General features: G+C 46.2%; 7 protein-coding genes across 7 annotated transcripts; 3 read left to right on the forward strand and 4 right to left on the reverse strand.

Annotated features, from left to right (window-relative positions):
* Positions 1–48: 48 nt before the first annotated feature.
* On the forward strand, positions 49–1,983 carry AWJ20_5082 (uncharacterized protein; the record flags this gene model as incomplete). Its single annotated transcript, XM_018882200.1, has 1 exon — positions 49–1,983. The coding sequence occupies one exon, from the start codon at positions 49–51 to the stop codon at positions 1,981–1,983; it is 1,935 nt and encodes a 644-aa protein (XP_018736601.1).
* Positions 1,984–2,196: 213 nt separating this feature from the next.
* Positions 2,197–3,867, reverse strand: AWJ20_5083 (carbonyl reductase (NADPH-dependent); the record flags this gene model as incomplete). Its single annotated transcript, XM_018882201.1, has 1 exon — positions 2,197–3,867. The coding sequence occupies one exon, from the start codon at positions 3,865–3,867 to the stop codon at positions 2,197–2,199; it is 1,671 nt and encodes a 556-aa protein (XP_018736602.1).
* Positions 3,868–6,031: 2,164 nt separating this feature from the next.
* On the reverse strand, positions 6,032–8,191 carry DEP1 (Rpd3L histone deacetylase complex subunit DEP1; the record flags this gene model as incomplete). Its single annotated transcript, XM_018882202.1, has 1 exon — positions 6,032–8,191. The coding sequence occupies one exon, from the start codon at positions 8,189–8,191 to the stop codon at positions 6,032–6,034; it is 2,160 nt and encodes a 719-aa protein (XP_018736603.1).
* Positions 8,192–14,113: 5,922 nt separating this feature from the next.
* Positions 14,114–15,502, reverse strand: DEG1 (pseudouridine synthase DEG1; the record flags this gene model as incomplete). Its single annotated transcript, XM_018882203.1, has 1 exon — positions 14,114–15,502. The coding sequence occupies one exon, from the start codon at positions 15,500–15,502 to the stop codon at positions 14,114–14,116; it is 1,389 nt and encodes a 462-aa protein (XP_018736604.1).
* A 339-nt stretch (positions 15,503–15,841) lies between these two features.
* SPB4 (Spb4p) lies at positions 15,842–17,698 on the forward strand (the record flags this gene model as incomplete). Its single annotated transcript, XM_018882204.1, has 1 exon — positions 15,842–17,698. The coding sequence occupies one exon, from the start codon at positions 15,842–15,844 to the stop codon at positions 17,696–17,698; it is 1,857 nt and encodes a 618-aa protein (XP_018736605.1).
* A 226-nt stretch (positions 17,699–17,924) lies between these two features.
* On the reverse strand, positions 17,925–19,664 carry ULA1 (Ula1p; the record flags this gene model as incomplete). The annotated part of the gene is made up of 1 exon (XM_018882205.1): positions 17,925–19,664. The coding sequence occupies one exon, from the start codon at positions 19,662–19,664 to the stop codon at positions 17,925–17,927; it is 1,740 nt and encodes a 579-aa protein (XP_018736606.1).
* A 1,617-nt stretch (positions 19,665–21,281) lies between these two features.
* ROT1 (Rot1p) lies at positions 21,282–21,773 on the forward strand (the record flags this gene model as incomplete). The annotated part of the gene is made up of 1 exon (XM_018882206.1): positions 21,282–21,773. One exon carries the CDS (start codon positions 21,282–21,284, stop codon positions 21,771–21,773), a length of 492 nt encoding a protein of 163 aa, XP_018736607.1.
* Positions 21,774–21,916: the final 143 nt, after the last annotated feature.

Raw genomic sequence — 21,916 nt, forward strand, 5'->3', positions numbered from 1 at the left:
GGGTGAAAGATTCGCATTTCATGTTGATTGAATTATTTGTCAGTGACAATGCCTGGAAATGGTGAAGATGAGTCTAGAGATGCCGGACAGAGGTCGCGGTCGGAGCTGTCAGATCATTCATACCGCAGTGAGCTGACCAAGAGGCACGAGAGTGGTCATCGTAGCGACCACAGCTGGAGATCACAAGACAGAAGAGAGAGTTCGAGTCGACATGACAGTTTGAGTGAAAATCGATCTCATAGAAGTGATAGAAGTGATAGGGAGTATCATCACAGTCACAAACATCATAATCAGGAATCAAGAGACCGTCATCGAGAGCACGGTCGCAGTCGTGATGAGGATCGCGAACGAGACCGCCGTCGTCACCGGCATAGTCGTGATGGAGAGTCTTCAAAACGTCACGAAAGGCATGAGAATGACCGACGAGACAAGAATAAACGGACCCACGAACGTGAGAGTGGTGATCATGGAAAAGATACGAGTATAAAGTCGTCGCAATCTACGTCTTCTTTGAGTAAAAAGCCGAGAGTCGAAGAATCCACTGAAGATGGAGACTGGGTCGTGGCAGAAGACACTGGCAACTTTTATTCGAAGCCAGACTTTGTAACTAAGAATTCGTCTCATGACCCTGTTGATTCTATCACAAGTACGCCGATTACGGAAAATACAGAATCACCAGTGGCATTCACATCATCGCGAGAACAAACTCAAACCCCTAGAGCTACAACCACAGATGATATTGCTTCTGTCAGTCCTGACGACGGGGAAATATCTGATATGCCGGAACCTTCACAACCTCCTCCTGTTTCAATTGCTGCTGCTACATTACCAACTGTGAATGATCTCAACAAGTTAAAGGCTGCTATTTTGAAAGCAGAGTTACAGGGTAACACCAGTAAAGTCGAGGATCTCAAAAAGGAGTATGATGAGCTTTCCAAACGAGTTCTTCCTGCAACATCTGAAGTTGATAACATTTCTGATGGCATCGACAACAGCAATAAGCCAGCTGCTATCGACATTCGGTTTAACAGAATTCCCGCTAGCAAACTCACCAACTCGGCAGACCCATCTGTTCAAGATATGCTACGAGAAGAGATTAATTCTCGAGACGACCGCTTGGATTTGAAGATGGCTGAGCAGATATCTCGAGATGGAGGGTACATAAACGATCTGGATTATATGGATGATAACGTGGAAAAACTAGCAACAATTGCACAAAAGTCTGAGCAAAACCTGCGTAACCAGATGATTGAAAAGACCCGTCGTCTGAACGAATCCATTTCCGAATGTCGGCTGTGTCTCGAAGAAGGTGGTAGTTCCGGCACCACAATCATCTCTATTGCAACACAAGTCTATCTCTGTGTTGCTCCAGAACCAGCTATTGTGAAAGGAACTGTAGCAATTGTGCCCATGGACCATTATACAAACACTCTCGAATGCAGTGACGATGAGTGGGAAGAAATCCGTAATTTCATGAAAAGTCTGACCCAGATGTGGCACAAAAAGCGCAAAGGTGTTCTTTTCTACGAAAATGCCGTTAATCGGTCTGGTCGACTTCACGCCAGCATTTTTGCGGTTCCTGTACCATTCCACTTACTAGACTCTGCTCCTGGTTTCTTCCAGGAATCCATCATCGCACTTTCCGACGAATGGAGCAGTCATCGACACATCATCGACACCCGCAAACCCACCACTGCCACCCAAAACGTCGACCCCAAATATCTTTTCCGGACCAGCATCGCCAAACAGGCGCCCTACTTCCACGTCTGGTTCAACATCAACGGCGGAATAGGCCACATCGTTGAAGACACGGCCCATTGGCCCAAAGGCGACCGGTTCGCTCGCGACGTCATCGGCGGTATGCTCCGTCTCGACCCCGTCCTCATCCGCCAGTCCACTAAATGGATCAAAGGCTCGTCCGAACGCGACTTCATCGACGAGCTTTGGCACGATTTCGACTGGACCCTAGCAATCGCTCGCTAGTAGCCCTGTGCCTCCGGCGGCTGGGGCTCCGCCCCAGACCCCACTGCTCCTCTCGCTCCGCTCGAGTCGTTTGCGTCAGGAACCCCCCGTCAACTCCTGCGAAGCAGGAGCAACCAGGGTCTGGGGCGGAGCCCCAGCCGCCGGAGGCATATCCCCGGTATCAGCAACTTATTTATTATAGCTATGAGTTATTTTTCTCATAAATTCGTTATTTCATGCCAGTTGTGCTTGCTGCTCGTGGTACAGAAAGCTCTCGAAGGTCGCTTCGATCGTGTCTTCGAGGGTGCGGTATTGGAGCCCGATGATCGAGTCCGAGTCTCCGATGTCGAACGAGCACTGTTGCGCTATGGCTTCTTCGCCGTGGCCTGGCTCTCCTATGGGCAGTCGGTCGCGGATCGTGGGGAATTTTGTACGGGCAATATCTACAATCTGTTGGACTGAAATGTTGTTGGCAACTACGAACCATCGGTCCGTTTCTGGGGGCACGAGTTGGATCGCTCGCACATGGGCAGTGGCCGCATCTCGTACGTCAATATAAAAGGGAAATGACAGCTCGGTCAGTCGGTTGGTCATCGGTGATGGAACTGTGATCGGTGACGGTGGGCTTTTGATAGTCGAGGGTGTTTTCACTGAATCGGCTCGTGATAATTTAGCCGGTCTGTTATCTGTCGATAATGCATCGTTAGTCATTGTGGTAGTTGTAGAAGGTGCTGTAGTTGTGATGTTATTGTTAGGTAGGTCATATGTATTGTTTTCGGTTTCGGTGTCTTCGAAAGTTGAAGTGACTGGTGATGATGGAAGTACCGGCGGCAATGGTGTTGGTGGTGATGGTGGTAAGGATTGTGGTAAATGAAGTTGGGGCTCTGGACTGCGTAATATCGGTTGAGGTGTGTTTAGTGGTGGTTTGACTGTTGAGTGTTTGTCGTCATTTATAGAAACATGAGAAAACTCGTAGCACGGGCCCGAGTGACGGCGGATCTCGATAGACGACTCATTTAGTGGCGACTGTGGAGGGGTACCTGCTAGTAAACGATATACTTGGTACAACGAAAAGTTCTTATTCATGCAATGACTGCTATTTAGAGTGTATGAACTCATGTACTCAGCTTCTGGGACGATAATCGGACCAAACACTAAAGGAGTCACAATAACCGTCAGCGTGAATCTTGGAAAAATATCAGAATACCGTTTCCAAAGAGCATCTTCTGCAAATGAACAAGACCCTATATATGCATTGTAACAGCTGACTCGGGCCTGTTCACGAGTGATTCTGTTGACATCGCGCGCTGTGTACACCTTACGAGGATCATCAAACCGTGGTGAGTCAGAAATCATAGTAGCAAAACATGAACTATACACTACACTTCGCACATTCAGCCCGTGCTTGTCTACTGCATTGATGATATTGTTCGAAATACGAATACCTGGTTCAAACAGAATGCGATCTTTCTCACGGTCTTCTACAAACGGTGAATGATATGGACATGAGTTATGTGCGGTAGAACCTATTCCATCAGAAATGCCTTTCTCATCAGACGCTCCATCAATATCGTGTCCTTGTCCGTTGCCGGTTTCAGATCCAGATCGAGCAACCGAAGCAGGAAAGCTCGTCCTGATATCACAAGGTGACTCAGGACCGGCTGTATGAATTACATAACGGATATCAGGATTCAATTTGAAAATGAAATCTAGCGAGTTCTCTTGTGAGATATCCGGTACTTCGATGAATGCAATGTTGGCCTTGGGATACTTGCTTTTAAATGATAGACCCTGGTCGATATCTCTCACCACTGCAATAATCTGGTACTGGTACTTGACCAGAGTATCTAGAACATGTGAGCCTATAAAGCCTGTAGCTCCTGTTAATAGAACTTGACCCGACATAGCAGCAACTGTTCCACGGGGTATAATTTATACCACCTAATAAAATATTTTATAACACAGCTGGCTGGCTCACTCTTGGTTTACAATAGCAGTGCCACAAGAATATCAAATATCACAATAAAAGTGAACACAGGAATATCACGATAATATCACAATAATGATACGATCTGATAGCTATAGAGCTGAAACACACCTGCTGTAGTCCATAAGATCAGAGATATGCTGAACAAGAACAGAGATAAGCTGAACTTGTCTCAGTGATTTATTTGATCCTTGGTTTAATGCCTTGTCTTAACTTCTTGATCTCGGTTTCTGGCCCGATCTATAACCTGGTAAGTAGCCTCTAAACCAAGACGAACAACACTCTGTTAAGATTATGCTCACGACCATGGGTCACTACAATTCCCAGATATATTCCTGCCAAAGATTAAAGTGTGACGTTTCTACAGGCGTTCTACAATTTTCTGAAGATAGCCCAATGATATTTCTGGATCCTATTTATGGCTGTGCCCCTGACGTGCGTTGAAGTGACGTGAGTGATGTCTCTGCGGACGTAATTCGGCACTTTCCCCCTTCCGAGATATCACGACAACCGCTGTTTCTAAACCAGCAATTTTTGCTCCAAATACTTCAATCTCGATTACTCTTGAATCCCTGTCAATATCGAACAGTCCAATAGGTATTCGCACATTCACACACACCACTCGTTTCGAGGCCAACCAAACCAACGATCCGGCTGTTCAAATAATAAATAATAAATGCCAGCGAACTGTCTGCAGATCTGAGATGTGGTACTAAACAATCGATTGGATCTCACAAGCCACAAAAGCCACAAATCACTTGAATACCTCAGCCGACAAAAATTCTTTTCTGTCCAAGTTAAAAACTAGTTGCGATAATGAAGTTAAATCCAGTCGTTGCCGTAATCACCGGATCCGGCCCCTCACTTCGACAGCAACTAAAGTAGTAAAAATATTAACGAGCCAGCAGCAACAATGGTAACGATTATGCTTGTACGGAATAGCACGCTATGTAGTATGTCAGGCAGCTTCGGCACAGTAGCGTCTCAATATAAAATATAAAGTGAAGAAAAAAAGTTATCGATATTTTGCGCCCGAAGTCAATTCTGAGAGGAAATACGTGGGTTGAGCAGAGTGAGGTTAATTCTATTAATATCGCACCACTCTGGCTCACACTAATAAATGACGCATGTACGCATTTCCATGGGGAATTCATGCACCCCGATAAGACATGCGTCACGTGCCCCGACACCCCTTAGCACCCCTGAATCACTGCCATCTCCCGCGAAGCAGGAGCTACGGGGTCTGGGGCGGAGCCCCAGCCGCCGGAGGCTGTGTGAGGGGATGGTGGGTATGCCTCCGGCGGCTGGGGCTCCGCCCCAGACCCCGTGGCTCCTGCTTCGCAGGAGGGGCGTGGACCGTCCAGCGGGGAACTGCGTCTGTGTTAGAGTGAGACATGTCGGCTGGCGGTGTTTTCTGGTTCTTTTCTCAGACATGGATTTGAAACAGGCGCTAATTGACTGGGATTTGGGGCGGGTGATCTTTAATACGAGCTGGGGGAGGGGGTTGTGCCTCCGGCGGCTGGGGCTCCGCCCCAGACCCCGTGGCTCCTCTCGCTGCGCTCGAGTCGTTGCAAGGGGGTCGCCAGGGGTTTTGGGGGTTTGGATATTCGAGTTCGGAGGTTGTGAATGGCGGAAGAGGTTGATGGTGGTCTGTAGATTTGTATGTCCAAGCATTGAATCCGTTGGATTAGCTGCTGAAGTTGAAGAAGATCCCGTGTAGACTGCTGTTGCGAGTGGGTCGTCTTTCTCTGATGTTATATACTTATTGGGGAAGTGAATGATAAAGTCATGTAGAAACGTATAGTATAAGATCATATATCTTCCAGATGCTCGTGGATTTTCTCCTTTAATTGAGCTTCATAGGAGCACATCTGCTCTACCCACACTGGTTGTATTGGCAGGGACCGTAGACAGAACGACTCGAGCGTAGCGAGAGGAGCAGCGGGGTCTGGGGCGGAGCCCCAGCCGCCGGGGGCAGCAGCCCCGATGCAAAAAGATATGATACATTGATATTACAAAGGATCGAGTCATTAATTAAAATTCATGGAGCGGTCGTAAGATGTCGTTACAGATATGCAATGGTTAGATGGGGATGCCAAGTGCCTCGAGGTCTTCCTGGAGCTCTTCGTCGTTGACAGGCTTCATTTCGGGCGCGGCTGGGAATCCTATGTATTTGCTGACTCCGTCGAGAATGGCGATTTCTTGGTTCGATGACATTCGCTGGCGGATCTGTGTACCCCGGCTGTCTGGCACGGTGAATGTGTACTCAGGCACAAGAGCGTCCATTGCTCGCCGTTCTCGGTTGACTTTATACCATTCTTCAGTAGTTCGAAGAAGCAGTTTGACGCGAGAGTCGGCTTGGTCTTTGAGAAACTGTTGGTGGGCCTGGGTTCGCATGGCTGTGCTCACTCTGAATATGCATTGCTTCTGATAACGGCGACGGTGTTGAGCCAGTCGGATCTTCTCATCCCGAATGTGCCCGATTTGTGCGTAGATGTGTTCCAGTTCAGGATGCGAGCCATCAGCACACATTTCTATTTCGGCAATGTACCGGCTCATTTTATCCTCGTGCAACTGGTCGCGGAGTTTGGCAAAATCAATTTCAATCTCCGTTAGCAGGGCTACTGCCTCTTGACGTCGTTTCTGTGCTAAGTCATCTGGCTCTTGCTCGTCTTCAGCATCAGCTTCGGCATCCACATCCGCATCTGCTTCGGCACCTCCATCGCCATCGCCGTCAGCATCGCCGTCAGCGTCAACGTCAGCATCAGCATCAGCGTCGGCATCAGCGTCAGCATCTTCAACAGCAGGTTCGTCATCGACGCCGGTATACCCATCTTCTTCCTCTATATCTGCTTTGACATCTGAATCGACCTTGCCATTAACTTTGGCAAGAGTCTTTGCTACTCCATCTACAACTTCGTCATTACCATTGGTTTGACTGACTGCCTGAATTTTCTTCTTGAGTCCATCTTCACGCGATCCATTCACCGCAGTTGCGTCTGATCCGTGTACTTTGTTTCCACTCTTGTTCTCAGATTCGTCTCCGCTCAGTTTCGACTGACTCTCAGGGCTCTCTTTTATTAGTTGGTCTGTAGATTCCTTTTGATCAAACTCATTCTCTTGCCGTAAACTCGAATATGATCCATTTCTTGTGCTTGAGCTGTTGACAGGATCCTCCTGAGCAATATCCATTTCGTCTGCTTCTCCATCCTTAACGATATCACCACCATGTTCATCTTCGTTACCTATCACTTTTGTTCTTTTCTTTGTTTCTGGTGAATTCTGGTCTGAGAACCTCCTCTTTTTCGACTGCAGTTTCATCCTAGTATGTGTACTCTCATCATCATACTCGCCATCGGCTTCACCACTATCATCATTTTCTTCACCATTATCACCATGAATCCCATCACTAAGAGCATCAGCCGAAATATCCATCTCAACGTCACCACTGCTCTCACGGTCTTCATGACCAGTCTGGGTGTCTTGGTCTTCTCCATCTTCGTCGTCATCTTCGTCCTCTACTTCACGCAATGCAGGTGACGACGCAATTACCGACTTTTCTTCTTCTTCATCATCTCCGTGACGTCCTCGATCTTCGTCATTATCATCGCTGTTCAGACTATGCCTACGACCATTGATTTCCTCCTCTAACAGGTCTAAATCTAGTCGTTCCGTCTCTGCTTCCGAGTCATCTAACTCGCTGAGTTCTGAAGAGTCGTCCAAAAACTTGTGTGCCAGTATAGTCTTTTTCACATCGTTATCGTTGTTTTCGTTGTTTTCGTCGTTTTCGTAACTAATTTCACTGTTCTGTGTTGTTTTAGCTACTTTCTCAACATCGTTGTCTGTGTTTAGTGGATGTTCCAGTTCCTGCTCCAGTTGCTCTGGTGGCTCTAATTGCTCTGCTTCATCTGCTACTCGAGGATCCTCTTTTTCATCCTCATCTAAAGCCTCTTCTTTACTGTTTACCTCATCTTCCTGTTTCAGTTCCGCGCTTTCTTCACCTGGCTCCACCACAGTCTCTTCACCAAGATCCAGTTCCTTCTTAGCAGCAACTGTCTTCTCGACTGTTTCCGTCACAATCTCCTTCTCCACTTTTTCAGCATCTCCATTAATCTTAACCTTTAGTTTCAGCTTTGTTTTTATACGTTCACCAGGAGGACCGTTTTCGATCTCTGTCGAAGACCCATTGGTCTCGACACCGAGCCTGGCGTCAACTTTCTTAACCTTAGTACTCCCCGTCATCGGCCTGCTGTTCTCATTCCTGATTTCCGCGTTAGAAAATCTGACCTTTCACCAATCACCGTCTCTCTTTCTCAAAATGTATAAATCACTGTTTCACTAAAACAAGTCCATAAAACACACCACACCAGACTTCCCACCCCACGCTTGGCCCATCTCATCAACAGTCCAGCGATTTAGTCCTACTACTCACCAATCACCAGCTAGTACAAGGACCGTTCAACTTGTCAAAATGGCCAGTCGCTGTTCCACAGTCTTGTGCTGAAAATGCCTAAGGTATACCCGAAATCTGCTGAAAACTCACTTCTTGTTTCTACAAAATATTGTCAACTTTTGGCATATGTACGGGTCCTTAACAGTAAACCACGAGCGGCTCGCTCCGTTGCTTCACTCACTCGCTTGGCGTTGTTTTCCCGGTCGGCGGGGGCACGCGGAAGCGCGCCCGCGCCAACCCAACTCGCAGCCGACACGGCGGCTAGCTGCTCGTCCACTCCACGCTCTGCTACCGGCCCCAGCACCGACTCGAGCGTAGCGAGAGGAGCCACGGGGTCTGGGGCGGAGCCCCAGCCGCCGGAGGCATAGCGGGGGAGAATACTCGGGCAGCTGTGCCTCCGGCGGCTGGGGCTCTGCCCCAGACCCCATGGCTCCTGCTTCGCAGGAGAATTCCGACCGGCTCAGACTGAAGTAGGAGCCAGTGTATGGTGACGTTCATGTTCCAGGAGTCTCGTAGAAGTTCGGATTATGTGGAACATGGCACGGGAGGTTCACGTGTGGAGCTATTGAGGAGCTGGTTAGTTCCGTTCGGCGAAGATAGTAGCAACGTGGACTCGGTGTTGGGAGGCAGTTCATTAGGGAAAGATTCGTGTTTTGTTGGGGCCAGGGAACTCTTGGTAGGTTCTTATCAACAGAGATAAGCTACGGATGCATAAGAAACCGTTAGATAGGTACGATTATTAGTCTGCATGCAGGCTTGGGATCTGCCACCGGGCATCGTCGATCAGGTACCAACCGTTCCAAGGTTCAGGGAGGAAATAGAGTACTTGCGAGTGTTATATTGCAATCTGGTATGATATCCCAGAATGATAAAAGATTAATTATCGGTCTAGGGGTATGAAATTCAAACAAGAGTTACCCCAGTCACGGGACGAGCCCTCCTCGACGAGTTTGCCATGCATCAGCTACAAGCTTACGGGGATGGCCCTGCCGACTTTCAGGCTGTATGAGGTTGGAAGCTTGTACGGGCGGAGCTCAAGTAACATATGAAGGGATATTTAAGGAATATGTGGTAGCGATTTTTATGGAGGTGGAGGTGGTGGGGCATGTATGTAGTAAAGTGCAAGGAAGATGCGGTAAGTAACCTACTTGTATGTGGACATGGAGGGGTAAATATGCAGGCTTGGTCGGCAGCTGGTCAAGAGTTCGTCGCCTGTGTGGCAGGGAAGCTTATGGAGGTGGAGGTGGTGGGGCCAATATGCAGTGTTATGCAAGGAAGTTGTGATAGGGAGTTAATGGAGGTGGAGGTGGTGGGGCAGTTATGCAAGGATATGCAGGGAATATATCGATAAATGGCTTATGCTGGTGGGGTAGTGGGGTACATATGCAGTTAATATGCAATAGCGATCCAAAACAGTGGGGCTTCTCTTCGAAATTTATGCGGTGGGCGGCCAATGCACGAAGAGGGGTACCTGCTTCGTAGGTTATGGAGGATTGGCCAGACAAATATATAAGGAGCCTGTTCCCACTGCTTTATCTCTTTTTTTTCTCTCTCTTCTCTCTATCTTAACAAAGTCTGTCTGATTCTGTGAGCAATTCTCAAGTCAATTCAAGCCTTTCGAAGATCATTTACGCCTGCGACCACTACTCTATTACTGTTTTTTTTTATTATTGTTTGTTGTTGTTATTGACTTTCGTCGCCATGTGTGTCTCATTTCAATCTCTTTTGGATAAGATTGTTATGTTTACCACTACAACAATGTGTCTCTTATCTCAATATTTTAAGGATAAGATTAGAATGTTCTTCACTACTCAGGTGGTTGTTGTGATTGTCTTTGTTATCTTTTTGGCTCTTTACGTTGAGCTTCACCCTGAACTTGATCCCAGTTACTCCAGAAAACCAATGGTCAGAGAAGAGATTGAAGAGGTTATTCACTCCCAGGAACCTGAGTCTGTCTCTATGAGGGTCAAGGTTGCTACCAAAGTTGTTGAAGGTATTTGTGCTGCCTCTCTGGCTTTTCCTCCCCCTAGTTTCGTGGCTTCCAAGTTCCAACAGGCCATCGATTCAGTTAAAGATGATATCAAGATGGCCAAGGAGCCTCTAGTTGTCTCAATGCCTGACTTGTCTGATGATTACATCAATATTCCAGTTATTCAAATTCAGAAACATGAATCAAGGATACACAAGAAATGGGTCAAATTTACAAAGGTTTTTGGAAAGTCTTCTACTAAACAGCCATCGACCTCTAATGTATTTCAAGAGGTATCAATCCAGAACTTGGACCCAGCCGGCATGTCGCCTTTACAGACACCGGTAATTCCTAAGAAGAGAAATCCAGTCAAGAAGTTATTCCGAAAGTTCAAACACAGAGGACATCAGGACCACCAGGAACCTACTACCGATGGAACCATTACACCTGCCCTCACACCAGAAAAGGAAGTCAAGCCATCATGGAACCCTTTCAAGAAGTCTAAAATCTCTTCTACTGGTAAAGAGAAATCAAAGAAACTTCGGCACTTGTTTCGAAAACCATCATCCAAAGTTGAACACTAGTTCAACATCAACACTACATTGAATCAAGACAAGAACCAATCATCCAATTCAGACGGCATTACTATTCTTCATTAATTTGGCATTTACCCAGGTCACTCTAGTTCGACTGTTGGGCAACCCCACCGCTGGCATCCTTACTGCTCATCCCTCTTGGCTTGCTGAGCAGTGGACGAACTCAGGACACCGACTTACACCTTACCCCCAAGACTAGGCCAGGCGCGACGTGGTATCCAGTCTGCGACAGCCTAGATCTAGTATGGCACCCCGAGTCATACTCTGATGTTGAGTCCTCTTTCCGTCCAAAGTTCATCCCCATTTAGGATCACAGTGATCTCATTTCCCAATTGGAGTTTTTTCTACCATGATTCCCATGTATCGGCTGTACCATCTCGACCTCTGACAGGCAATCCCCGCTACTCTTAGTTCTGAGGACTGATTTCAGTAACATTAGTAGCTTGGTATTGGCCCCCGGGCCATACCTAGAAGATTTATCCAATCTTCAAGTCCTGTCTATTTGAGTGGTACACGCTGGTCTTCCATTGGAATGGTAGTTATTCCTCACAGGACACTAATGGTTGCCTTTAACTTGCATGGACCTTTTCAGAACTAGAGTCACACTGGGCCCTTCCATCCTCCACCGTCATAACACTATTGGTTCTTCTAATTAATTCTATATCTCTATTTGTAATAATCTTAACTTTACATGTCTTGAATTTTTCTTATCTCTATTACTACTTTGCCGACTCCTTGTTTAGATTTTGGAGATACTTTGTCCAGCCAGATTCTTTCTATATTCTCTTAATATCCTATACTACTATATATAATCATTTTCACAACAGACGAACATTTAGTAGAGATAATTTTTCACTTGATTTCTTTTAATTATAAGAGAAACCAGGTTGACATGTAGCGCATTACTGTGTATAGGATGGAGTACCTTCTGGCTAGGCATTGTATTTGTGAATACATTGGTAAACCTAAAGTCTTAACAGAGAAACAGTAATCGTAAAACATCGGCATGATACTTCACTTAAATAAGTGTATCGCTCAAGAGCTACAGTCCCGTAGTCAATCTCTTAAAGTTCTAGACTATAGATGCTCATTTACTATAATCTTTTTTCCTCGAAGGTAGCTTTTTATTGTCCAATACGTCTGAGCCCAATGTCATCCTGGTTTGGCAGATGCTAATAAGCTGGTAATGACGATTGGGGCCAGTTCTCGAAGTTTATGGTCCTGTATTTTGGTGGAGAATATTTTCACCAATACCTCTATCGGTTCCGGAATATCTGAATGAAACTGTTTCGGCTTCTTTGCAAATTAGAAGCTCCCAGTACTACCTTTACATTCGTCATGTCTTAATGGGTCGACCAAGAGAGATTATGAGATTTCTGATCATTTAGTCTTGTCTAAGAGCTGATACTGGGGACAAACAGCCTTGGAGTACTCTTGATTGATTTTAATCTTTTCTAGGCTGTAACCTTTACTTTCGCGTAATTGAAGGTGTCGTTTCTTGGAATCCGAACTTGAGTAAATGTGGATTACTCCAGTTTATCAGTTGTCAAGTACGTTGAACCGAGAACCAATCTATCAGAGGCATTTGCCCCAAGTTTTGCTAAGTAGCTGACTGTTAGTGTCCTCTTGTAATATTATCGTTCACCTGCCGTCCAAGATCTCAATGACGGGGTCAGGACGGCAGTGAAGATAGTGGTGATGCGGTGATCTGTTAAGAATTCCAGTGTGGATAGTCACATATCTCAGATCACATCTCAGTATATTTTCCTATCTATCGTAGGACTGGTTGCCGTGTGGGTTGAGAAAGATGTATACCCAAGTGTGGGCATGATCAGGTACAGTCCTTGCATTGAGAGTGTCATGTGCCGTGAAGCGATGCATTGTTGAAGGCACTGTGGACATCAATTTCGAACCAAGAATGGAATCATTCAATGGTTTGTTTAATTCAGCTCAACCTCGTGACTTTCCGTACTGGATTTGGCTACAGCATGTGAACCGATTTACATGATGAAAATATACAACCGCTATACAGAGGAATCATTAGTAAACAAGCTTAAGTGAATGGTTGACTAAGATAGTTATTAAATCTGTAAACAAGGCATATACCGAGACTCCATTTCTGCTATGAAATGAAGAGGCTAATATAAAAGCTAGAGGAAATAAGAATATTCGAAATCTTGCACTTTCACTCAGTAATAAGTTGAGCCGCATGAGCCGCTTCACCACCCAAGAATCATTAACATATGGCGAACAGTAGTGAATGAAATCCTGACCAAGATATATTTATTTATTTATTAGGATGCCTAGCGAGGTAGCATTTTGCACCGTGTGTGCATCGAATAACAATCGTTCTATGGAGGCTCATAAGCTCCTTAAAGAGAATGGATTCAAAGTCTCGTCGTTTGGCACGGGTTCAGCAGTCAGGTTGCCTGGTGCTAGTATAGATAGCCCAATTATTTATTCGTTTGGAACAGCATACAGTTTCATGTTGAAAGACCTGGAGGAGAGAGATCGCCGATTGTAAGTGCAAGCAGCCAAATTTCTGGCACACTCTGACAATGCAAATGGGATGACTAACTTAATAGATACACTTCTAATGGAGTACTACAAATGCTCGACAGGAATACTAAAATCAAAGACCATCCAGAAAGATGGCAAGAACATGATCAAGTATTTGACGTGGTTTTTACATGCGAAGAGCGTTGCTTTGATGCTGTGTGCTTAGACCTACTGAATCGAGGGGGGAAGCTGAACAGAATGGTCCATGTGATAAATGTGGATATCAAGGATAACCATGAACAAGCTAGGGTTGGCGGTCAGGGTATACTGACATTGGCTGGCTTGCTACAAAATTGCTCTGATCTCGATACAGAGGCTATGGACATAATTGCTGATTGGCAAGAAAAGAATAAAAATCTGCCAATATTGTATCAAGTATGCTATTTTTAATGTATATTAAATAAAAACTAAATTAAACGACATTCTTAAGCCTCTCTAATCCACTGAGGCGTGTACTACATAAGTATCTTATTCACTTCCAACTGACAGTGCTAGGTGGCATGCTACGAATTAGATATCAGGACCATACCATGAGCAGAGAGATCGAATAGAGCTCTGACAACGAAACTCGAACTTCTAAGTTAGTTTCAAGTCTGTTTCTTTTTCTTTTCACGCCAGCGAGCATTGACTACCTCAGGAGTTTCAAGAAGCTCACGCTTGTGAACAGGGCGGTAGTTGGTAATGGGCTTGCCATAGCCCTGGCCAGTATTTACACGGGTCTTTTTCTGCTGCCGGTACTCAGAGATAGCTGGGCCAAATGCGTCGGTATGGACGATATCTCGTAGAGTTTCTGCCATACATGATTTCATCCAGTACTCGTGCTTCAAGTTGAATGCTGAGTTGTACAGGTTTTCGAGAGACTCTTGGCTTTTGAGTGATACCCATTCCATATTGTTGGGGAATCCACAATCATAAAGAACTAATGGATAGTCAGCTGCCATCTCATATACGGGACGGCGAGGCATCTTAGTAATGTCCAAAAGATCTGACACAATGGAAGGAGCTTCTAATCCTTGGCCAACTAAGAACAAAACAGCCATCATAGATCGGACCTGGTGCCAGAGAAAAGCTGTACCCCGTAAATTGAAGTAGTACGCATTCTCATGGTTGTTGACATCTCGTTCGATAGACGACTGAATCATTTCTCTCTCAAAATTGGTAATTTGTTTCGATGCATCTACTTTACAAAAGTTTCTAAAGTCATGCTTGCCAAGGAATAGTTTGGCGGCTTCTTGCATTCTATCAATATTGAGATCTGGTCGAGGATAGAAGTAATATCGATAGTGACGATAAGTGCAACTGAATCTGGCATCAAAACCAGGAGGAGGACGTAAACATATCTCGTATGCTATGATATCATTAGGGAGATGGCTATTTAGCATTCGAAGATAATCAAGCTCTCTAGAGTCATTAGCAGGGTCTTGCTGTTCTTCGACTGACAGAACAGATCTCACTCGTAGTGATATAACCTGTCGCATTGCACTAACACCTTTATCAGTTCTTCCACATCGACTGAAATCACAGTCTGCCGTGTCCAAAGAAGGCACAATTCGTGTTCTCTGGAAAGCTTTAAGAATTTCCAGTTCTACAGTGGGGACGTCTGGAGTAGCTTGGATAGCCAATCCGTTGTAGTTCCAACCGAGATATGCAAATCGAATAGCGACTTTTCTAGTAGTGAATTTGGAGAAATCCATTTCTTTCTTCTTTTTCTGTTTAGGTGCTTTAGGGGATTCATTAGAGGTGGATGAAGATGCAATGATAGAGGGAGAGGAAGTAGCAGGAGGTAGATTAGTTGAAGACTCAGCTGACGGACTGAGTGAGGATTTTTGTACGCTGCCATTTGATTGAGTCAGATCTTCAGATGCAACATTATATTTTGTATCAGATGGAATCAGACAGGACTCTAAACTCTGAATTCTCTTGATTAAATCATCTTTTGTCCAGTTTGAATAGTCGGGAGGCAGCTGCTGCACCATGTTAATCTGGCTGAAATAGCGCTTGCGAATAAATTCTGGCCGCACTTTTGTCTTCACGTGAACTTTCAAGCTTAATCGCCAAGATATATCAAATCTAGAAATAGAACGAAAGTGTTTCATTCATTCCAGACCAACCCAGTAGTCAACGAAACAGTAGAGATCAAGAGATAAGATAACAATTTTTCATGTGTCGATCTGTGCATTTTCTGATATCAAAAAATATTTCAGCCGTCTGAACATGAATTTGTTTGCGACAAATATTTAACCAATATTTGTAAGAGTAGACTTTGGATCTCGTAGAATATCTTATCCGGTGATTTATCGGTCGACACAGAAGATATGTCTGATAAATCAACACTGTCTTCCAGAAAATGGGTCGATTTAGACCCACAGTTAACGCCGTGGGTGCTCGAAGCAGTTCATAATCTAGGTTTTACACAAATGACCCCAGTTCAAGCATCGGTCATCCCTTTATTCTCTGCTAATAAAGATGTTGTTGTCGAAGCAGTTACAGGTTCTGGCAAAACGCTGTCATTTATCATTCCTGTGATTGAAAGAGTTTTGAAATTGGACCCTCTCTTACAGGGAGAAACTAATGCCATTATTGTATCTCCGACGAGAGAACTGGCTGAACAGATATACCGTGTTCTCGAGTCTATCTTGGATCTTTCTAATGGTTTAGACTCTGTTGAAGAGAAGAAACAGAAAAAAAAGACTCGTCCTGTGAGATCTCAACTTTTGATCGGAGGAAGCACACCGACCCACGCTGATTTAAAGATATTTACTCAGAGAAGACCGCATATTTTGGTAGCTACCCCCGGTAGACTGGTGGAACTACTGAGCTCAAACTCGGTACGAACCAAGGCAGTTGACTGTTTGGTGTTTGATGAAGCTGATAGACTGTTGGATCTAGGATTCGACACAGCTATCAGTCAAATACTCGGTTATCTACCTAAACAGAAGAGAGTGGGTCTATTCTCAGCTACCATTAGTGAAGCTGTTTCAGAAATGGTCCGAATTGGTATGAGGAATCCAGTAAAAATTGTGGTACGAGCTGGAAAGAATCAATCCAAGACTCCGACGTCTTTAGGCATTTCATACACAGTGGTTAAAAGTCCCAAGGACAAGATCCCACTGCTTCTCGACATTCTACGGAAATACCACTATAAAAAGGCTATCGTTTACTTCCCTACATGCACCAGTGTTACTTTTTTCTACTCATTAATAACATTTCTAGAAGAAGAGCGACGGAAATCTGTCGGAAGTAGCAATGATGACCTCCCACTGCCAATGCTGTGTTCATTACACGGAAAACTTCCACCAGGACCACGTCATAAAACACTAGAGAAGTTTACAAATAGCATTGATCAAGCAATTCTGTTAACTACAGATGTAGCTGCCCGTGGTTTAGACATCCCTGGTGTGGACCTTGTTATTCAGTTAGATCCCCCTACTGATCCTAATGTGTTTTTGCATCGAGCTGGTAGAGCCGGACGTCTGGGCAGACAAGGCAGTGGTATTGTGTTTTTGAATGAAGGTCGTGAAGAGGACTATGTTGACTTCTTGAGCGTGCGAAAAGTACAAATGGTAGAAGAAGAGCATAACGAGATCCCCACAGATTATGATATGTCCCTGGTGAGAACGTGGCTGCTTGAAGACCGTGCACGACATGACCTCGCATTAAGATCATACCTTTCGTACATCCGATTCTACACCAAGCATACAGCCACGTCCATATTTCGACTGGCCAATCTCGATTTAGTCGAATTGGCACGATCCCATCACCTTCTCAGGCTTCCCAAGATGCCAGAACTAAAAGCATTGCCCGAAGACCAGCTTCCCAAAGATGGCTGGTTGGGAGAGCAAATAGACATGAGCGAATACAAATACGCCAACCCTCAAAGAGAAAAGGCGAGACTCGAGGAATTGCAAAAGCAGGAAACCAATAAACCGGCCAGAACTAAAGACATTGTGAAGAAGAGCAATAAAGCATGGTCCGGCAAGCTGGAGAGAAAGGAACTGGCGTCCGAGAGGCGCGAGAAACGCAAAAACAGGCAAATCGCCAAAAAAGCAGCCACCATCGGAGACGGCGACTCGGATTCGGACAGCGGAGCCGAGGTCGACTGGAAAGAAATGGTCCAACAGAAGAAAAAGCAGAAAACCAACAACGGCATCTCCGCCTTCGACGACCTGTAAACAATAAATTTTTCTTTGTCAGACCTGCCTCCGGCGGCTGGGGCGCTGCCCCAGACCCCGTTGTGCTCGCTTCGCGAGCATCCTCCACACCCTTCGTGAACTTTCTGAAGAAAATGCCTTACCCGCAGACGCCCGACTCGAGCGAAGCGAGAGGAGCAGCGGGGTCTGGGGCGGAGCCCCAGCCGCCGGAGGCGAGCGTGTCGTGAGAATAAATAAGATTAAACTACTACAAGTAGAAGGTGCCGATGCGACTGGTGATGCCGTCGTAGACGAGGGTGTTGTTGAGGGGTACGTACTGGTGGGTGATGATTTTGATGGCTTCCTGGGCTCCGATACCGCCCATGAAGGACGCTGAGTTGTAGAGCTCGCCGGCTGCTCGAAGTATCTCGTTCAAGACGTCAGTGGACTTGGTGATGGCATCGGTAGGTGTGTTAGAGAGCTGAGAAGTGACAGCGTTGAGTTGCTCAGTTAGGTCTTCGTCTCCAGAAGGTGGAGATGTGTTGCTCGTGCTTTCCAGGAACAGTTTATAGGCACGGATCGCGAGGTAGATGTGCAGGTCGTCTGGGTCTATGGATTGGGTATCGATACCCGCTGTAGCGTATTCTAGAGGACTTCCTGAGACGACGCGAATATATCGGGCGTTCTTACAGAATGTGGTAATGTACTCGTCGGACAGGTGTAGCAGGTTGTTTTCGTGCTCGGTGGGTGAACTAGTCCACAGATTAGTAATAATAGATCGGATCTCGGCAATATCTAATTCTGATTTGTCGCGATACACTTGTTGAAGGGCAACAAACCAGTCGGTGCTGGATTTCATGTCAGGAAGCACGCCTGTAAGTGGTAATTGTCGGCGTGGTTTGCCGTCGACATCAGGCTGTTCATAGAAAATGCGCACTGCCGCTGCTACAGTCCAGAATGGCGACTTGTTGAACTCTGACGTGGTCTTGGCGTCGTATAAGACTCTTTTGAGCTCAGAAGGCAGTGTTTGAGACGACTGGAAGAGTTTGTATACAGAAGCGACGGCCTCTTCGAAATTTTCATAGTCAGGAGCAGTAGCTGTATCGGCTCTGTTTCGAGCAATGTCCATTATAAACTTTTTAAAGTTGCTTTTCTCTTCGTATGATGAAGGGGGGGTGATGTGGATCTTGTTCCATTCGTCAAGGGCATTGATTAGTATGACGATGAACGGGATATGGTCAATTTCTACCGAAGTGAATTTGTCCAAGTCCTGATATTTCTTGGCATGCTCGACAAGTTCTGGCCATGGACTGTCCACTCTCAAATCAACGAGCGAGTCTGGATGTGTTTCGACGATTTCATGGCTTGGAGCAAGACATAACCGCAAGTATCCGTAGAACCCAATTGAATCAACCACAATCAACGGGATGTTCAATTGACGCAACTCTGAATTCAATATCATTAAATGGCTGGGACCCAGCCCAGAAGCAACTATAAGATTGAATTGTGAGAGATTCAAGTCTTTGATTTCTATACTGTTGCTGTTGTTGTTCGACACTGATGTACATGTGATATCAGGGTTGAGCTCGTTCAATAATGGTACAACACAGTCAGATTTTCGTTTACCAACATCGCCATCTCCATTCAAAAAAAAGTTTGTCTGTACATCCTCGTCAGTCACCAAACTGTCATCGAGAACTGTCAATCGGCCGATACCAGCGAGGATCAGGTTCTTAGCCACCTCGCAACCCGTGGCAGAGGCACCAATCAGCAGCACATGGCTATCTTGCAGAGCCTGCTGTCCAGAACTAGCCCATAAACGCAATTGCCGATCATACTTCTGTTCATTGTGAGTCGGAATCACCGACGACGATGAAATATTTCCTTTAGATCCCACACCTGGCTCGACAACATGACCAGAGTTAGCGAGACTGCCCAAGGTCATCTCTGCTTTTGTATCAAGCACTTTTTGTTTCTTTGCTCTGTACGACTCAGAGTCCTCGTCCATCCACGCTTCAATGGTTCTGCTCTCTTCTATAGACCTGTTGACCCAGTTGTGTTGTGTCTAGAAAAACAAACTATATCTCCCATTCACATCCACAGTCTGATTACCATCACCTCCATCATCTCCACCATCACCAGCTGCTCTCCGATAACCTGCATTTTATGATAATGTACCCTAACCCTCATTAACCCCAGGTGGTTCTCCGAAGGTTCCAACCATCTTGAAACAGCTTTTCAAACATGTCACCCTACTCTCTTGAATGCTCTGAATCCATTAAACTAGTTTTTAACTCGACACCGCTCTCAATAGTACCAATAAAGGACCGTAAAGCAACTACCTGTCACGTGATAAAATATGCACTTTCCCCCCTGAGTTTCCTATATCGGAAACCTGACAATGTCACTCGAAACTCTCATTCTCTATCCTCTGGCAAGCCAAAACCCGCACAAAATCTCTAAAACCGTCCAAAAACTCAAACTTTTACGATATCCCATCCTACTTCTCATCCCGCAGAACCCATTAAAACTCTAATTAAAAACTCCTTGGGACCCCAACATTAAATTTTCACCCAAAACATCCACTAACAGCCGTATATATACTATTTATACACCATCTTCATAGCCCCACAAACCAGCAATTCTCGAAACGACTGGGACCCGCAAGCCCGACTCGAGCGAAGCGAGAGGAGCAGCGGGGTCTGGGGCGGAGCCCCAGCCGCCGGAGGCAGCACCCAACCCTTTTTTATTTGACCCGCAACCGCACCTCCACCTGGCAAAGGCACGTAGATTCACCCCCTGAGCAGCTGCATATATCACGTAGATCCACCATCACAGCCCTAACCCGGCTAAATATTCTATTTTTATGTCACTGAGCCTCTCTGACATGCGAGAGACTGTTTACCACCTTTCATTGTACATGTACCGCAACAGCAGCGAGAATCAGGATTTTGCATTTGACGTTTTTATTAATCCGGATTTGCACTTGTTTCAATAGAAGTCGACCATCACTCGCTTTTGTCCATTATTAACCCGGATTTTTTACGCAATCGGGTTCAATCACCAGCTTAAAAAGTACTGGATCCGAGTTCACGTCAGCGAGACTATTCACTCGTCAGACCAGCCACAACCGACCTGAGCATTTTATCAAAAGAAAAAAAAAGACTCTTCAGAACACCAGGAAACCACAACTAAAGACCACAAAAGAAATGAAGTCGTTTCTGTTGATATTCACATCGCTAGTAGCGGTGTGCTGCGGCCAGAGCATGAACGACTTGGAAGGCACCTGGTCGTCGAAATCCAACGCTGTCTTCACAGGCCCCGGTTTCTACGACCCAGTTGACGAGCTCCTCATCGAACCAGCCCTCCCTGGCCTCAGCTACTCGTTCACATCCGACGGGTTCTGGGAGCAGGCCATCTACCAAGTATCCGGAAACCGTAAGTTCGCCAACCTGTGCCTCCGGCGGCTGGGGCTCCGCCCCAGACCCTGGTTGCTCCTGCTTCGCAGGAGATAGGGACCGTAGACGCAACGACTCGAGCGAAGCGAGAGGAGCAGCGGGGTCTGGGGCGGAGCCCCAGCCGCCGGAGGCACCCCCCATCCCTCCTCGTGAACAATACTAACGACATGACAGCCCAAGACCCGAAATGCCCGTCTGGCGTGTTGTTGTTTCAACATGGCAAGTACGAGATCCTGAGTAACGGGTCTCTTTCATTGACTCCTTTCGTTGTTGACGGCCGACAGCTGGTGTCGGAACCCTGTACCTCGGACACCGCTAATTACATGCGATACAACCAGTCGGAGTTTTTCAAGAGTTTCGATGTCCAAATCGACGAGTATCATGGCCGTTACCGCTTGGATCTCTTCCAGTTTGACGGCTCGCCTTTACCACCTCTTTACCTGGCATACAAACCTCCCATGATGCTGCCTACCGAGACCATGAACCCCACTGCTGCCGGTCAAGCCACGTCCACGAGCACGGTGCAAAAGGTCCGTCGAGCTCTGGAAAACAGAGGCAAAACCACTGCTGTTCGCAAGGACGTGCCCGATCTCCGTGGCCTCTGGTGGATCGGAGTGTCTCTCATCTTCGTCGGTGCCACTGGTTGGTACTGTTTGTAAACTTGTCTGCGAGACCGTATATCGAATATTTATAGAATTGTATGTTCACTTGGGGGTGGCCCGTTTGCCTCCGGCGGCTGGGGCTCCGCCCCAGACCCTGGTTGCTCCTGCTTCGCAGGAGATAGGGACCGTAGACCTAACGA

The sequence above is a fragment of the Sugiyamaella lignohabitans genome, chromosome D, assembly GCF_001640025.1.
Source record: "Sugiyamaella lignohabitans strain CBS 10342 chromosome D, complete sequence".
Lineage (NCBI taxonomy): Eukaryota > Fungi > Ascomycota > Dipodascomycetes > Dipodascales > Trichomonascaceae > Sugiyamaella > Sugiyamaella lignohabitans.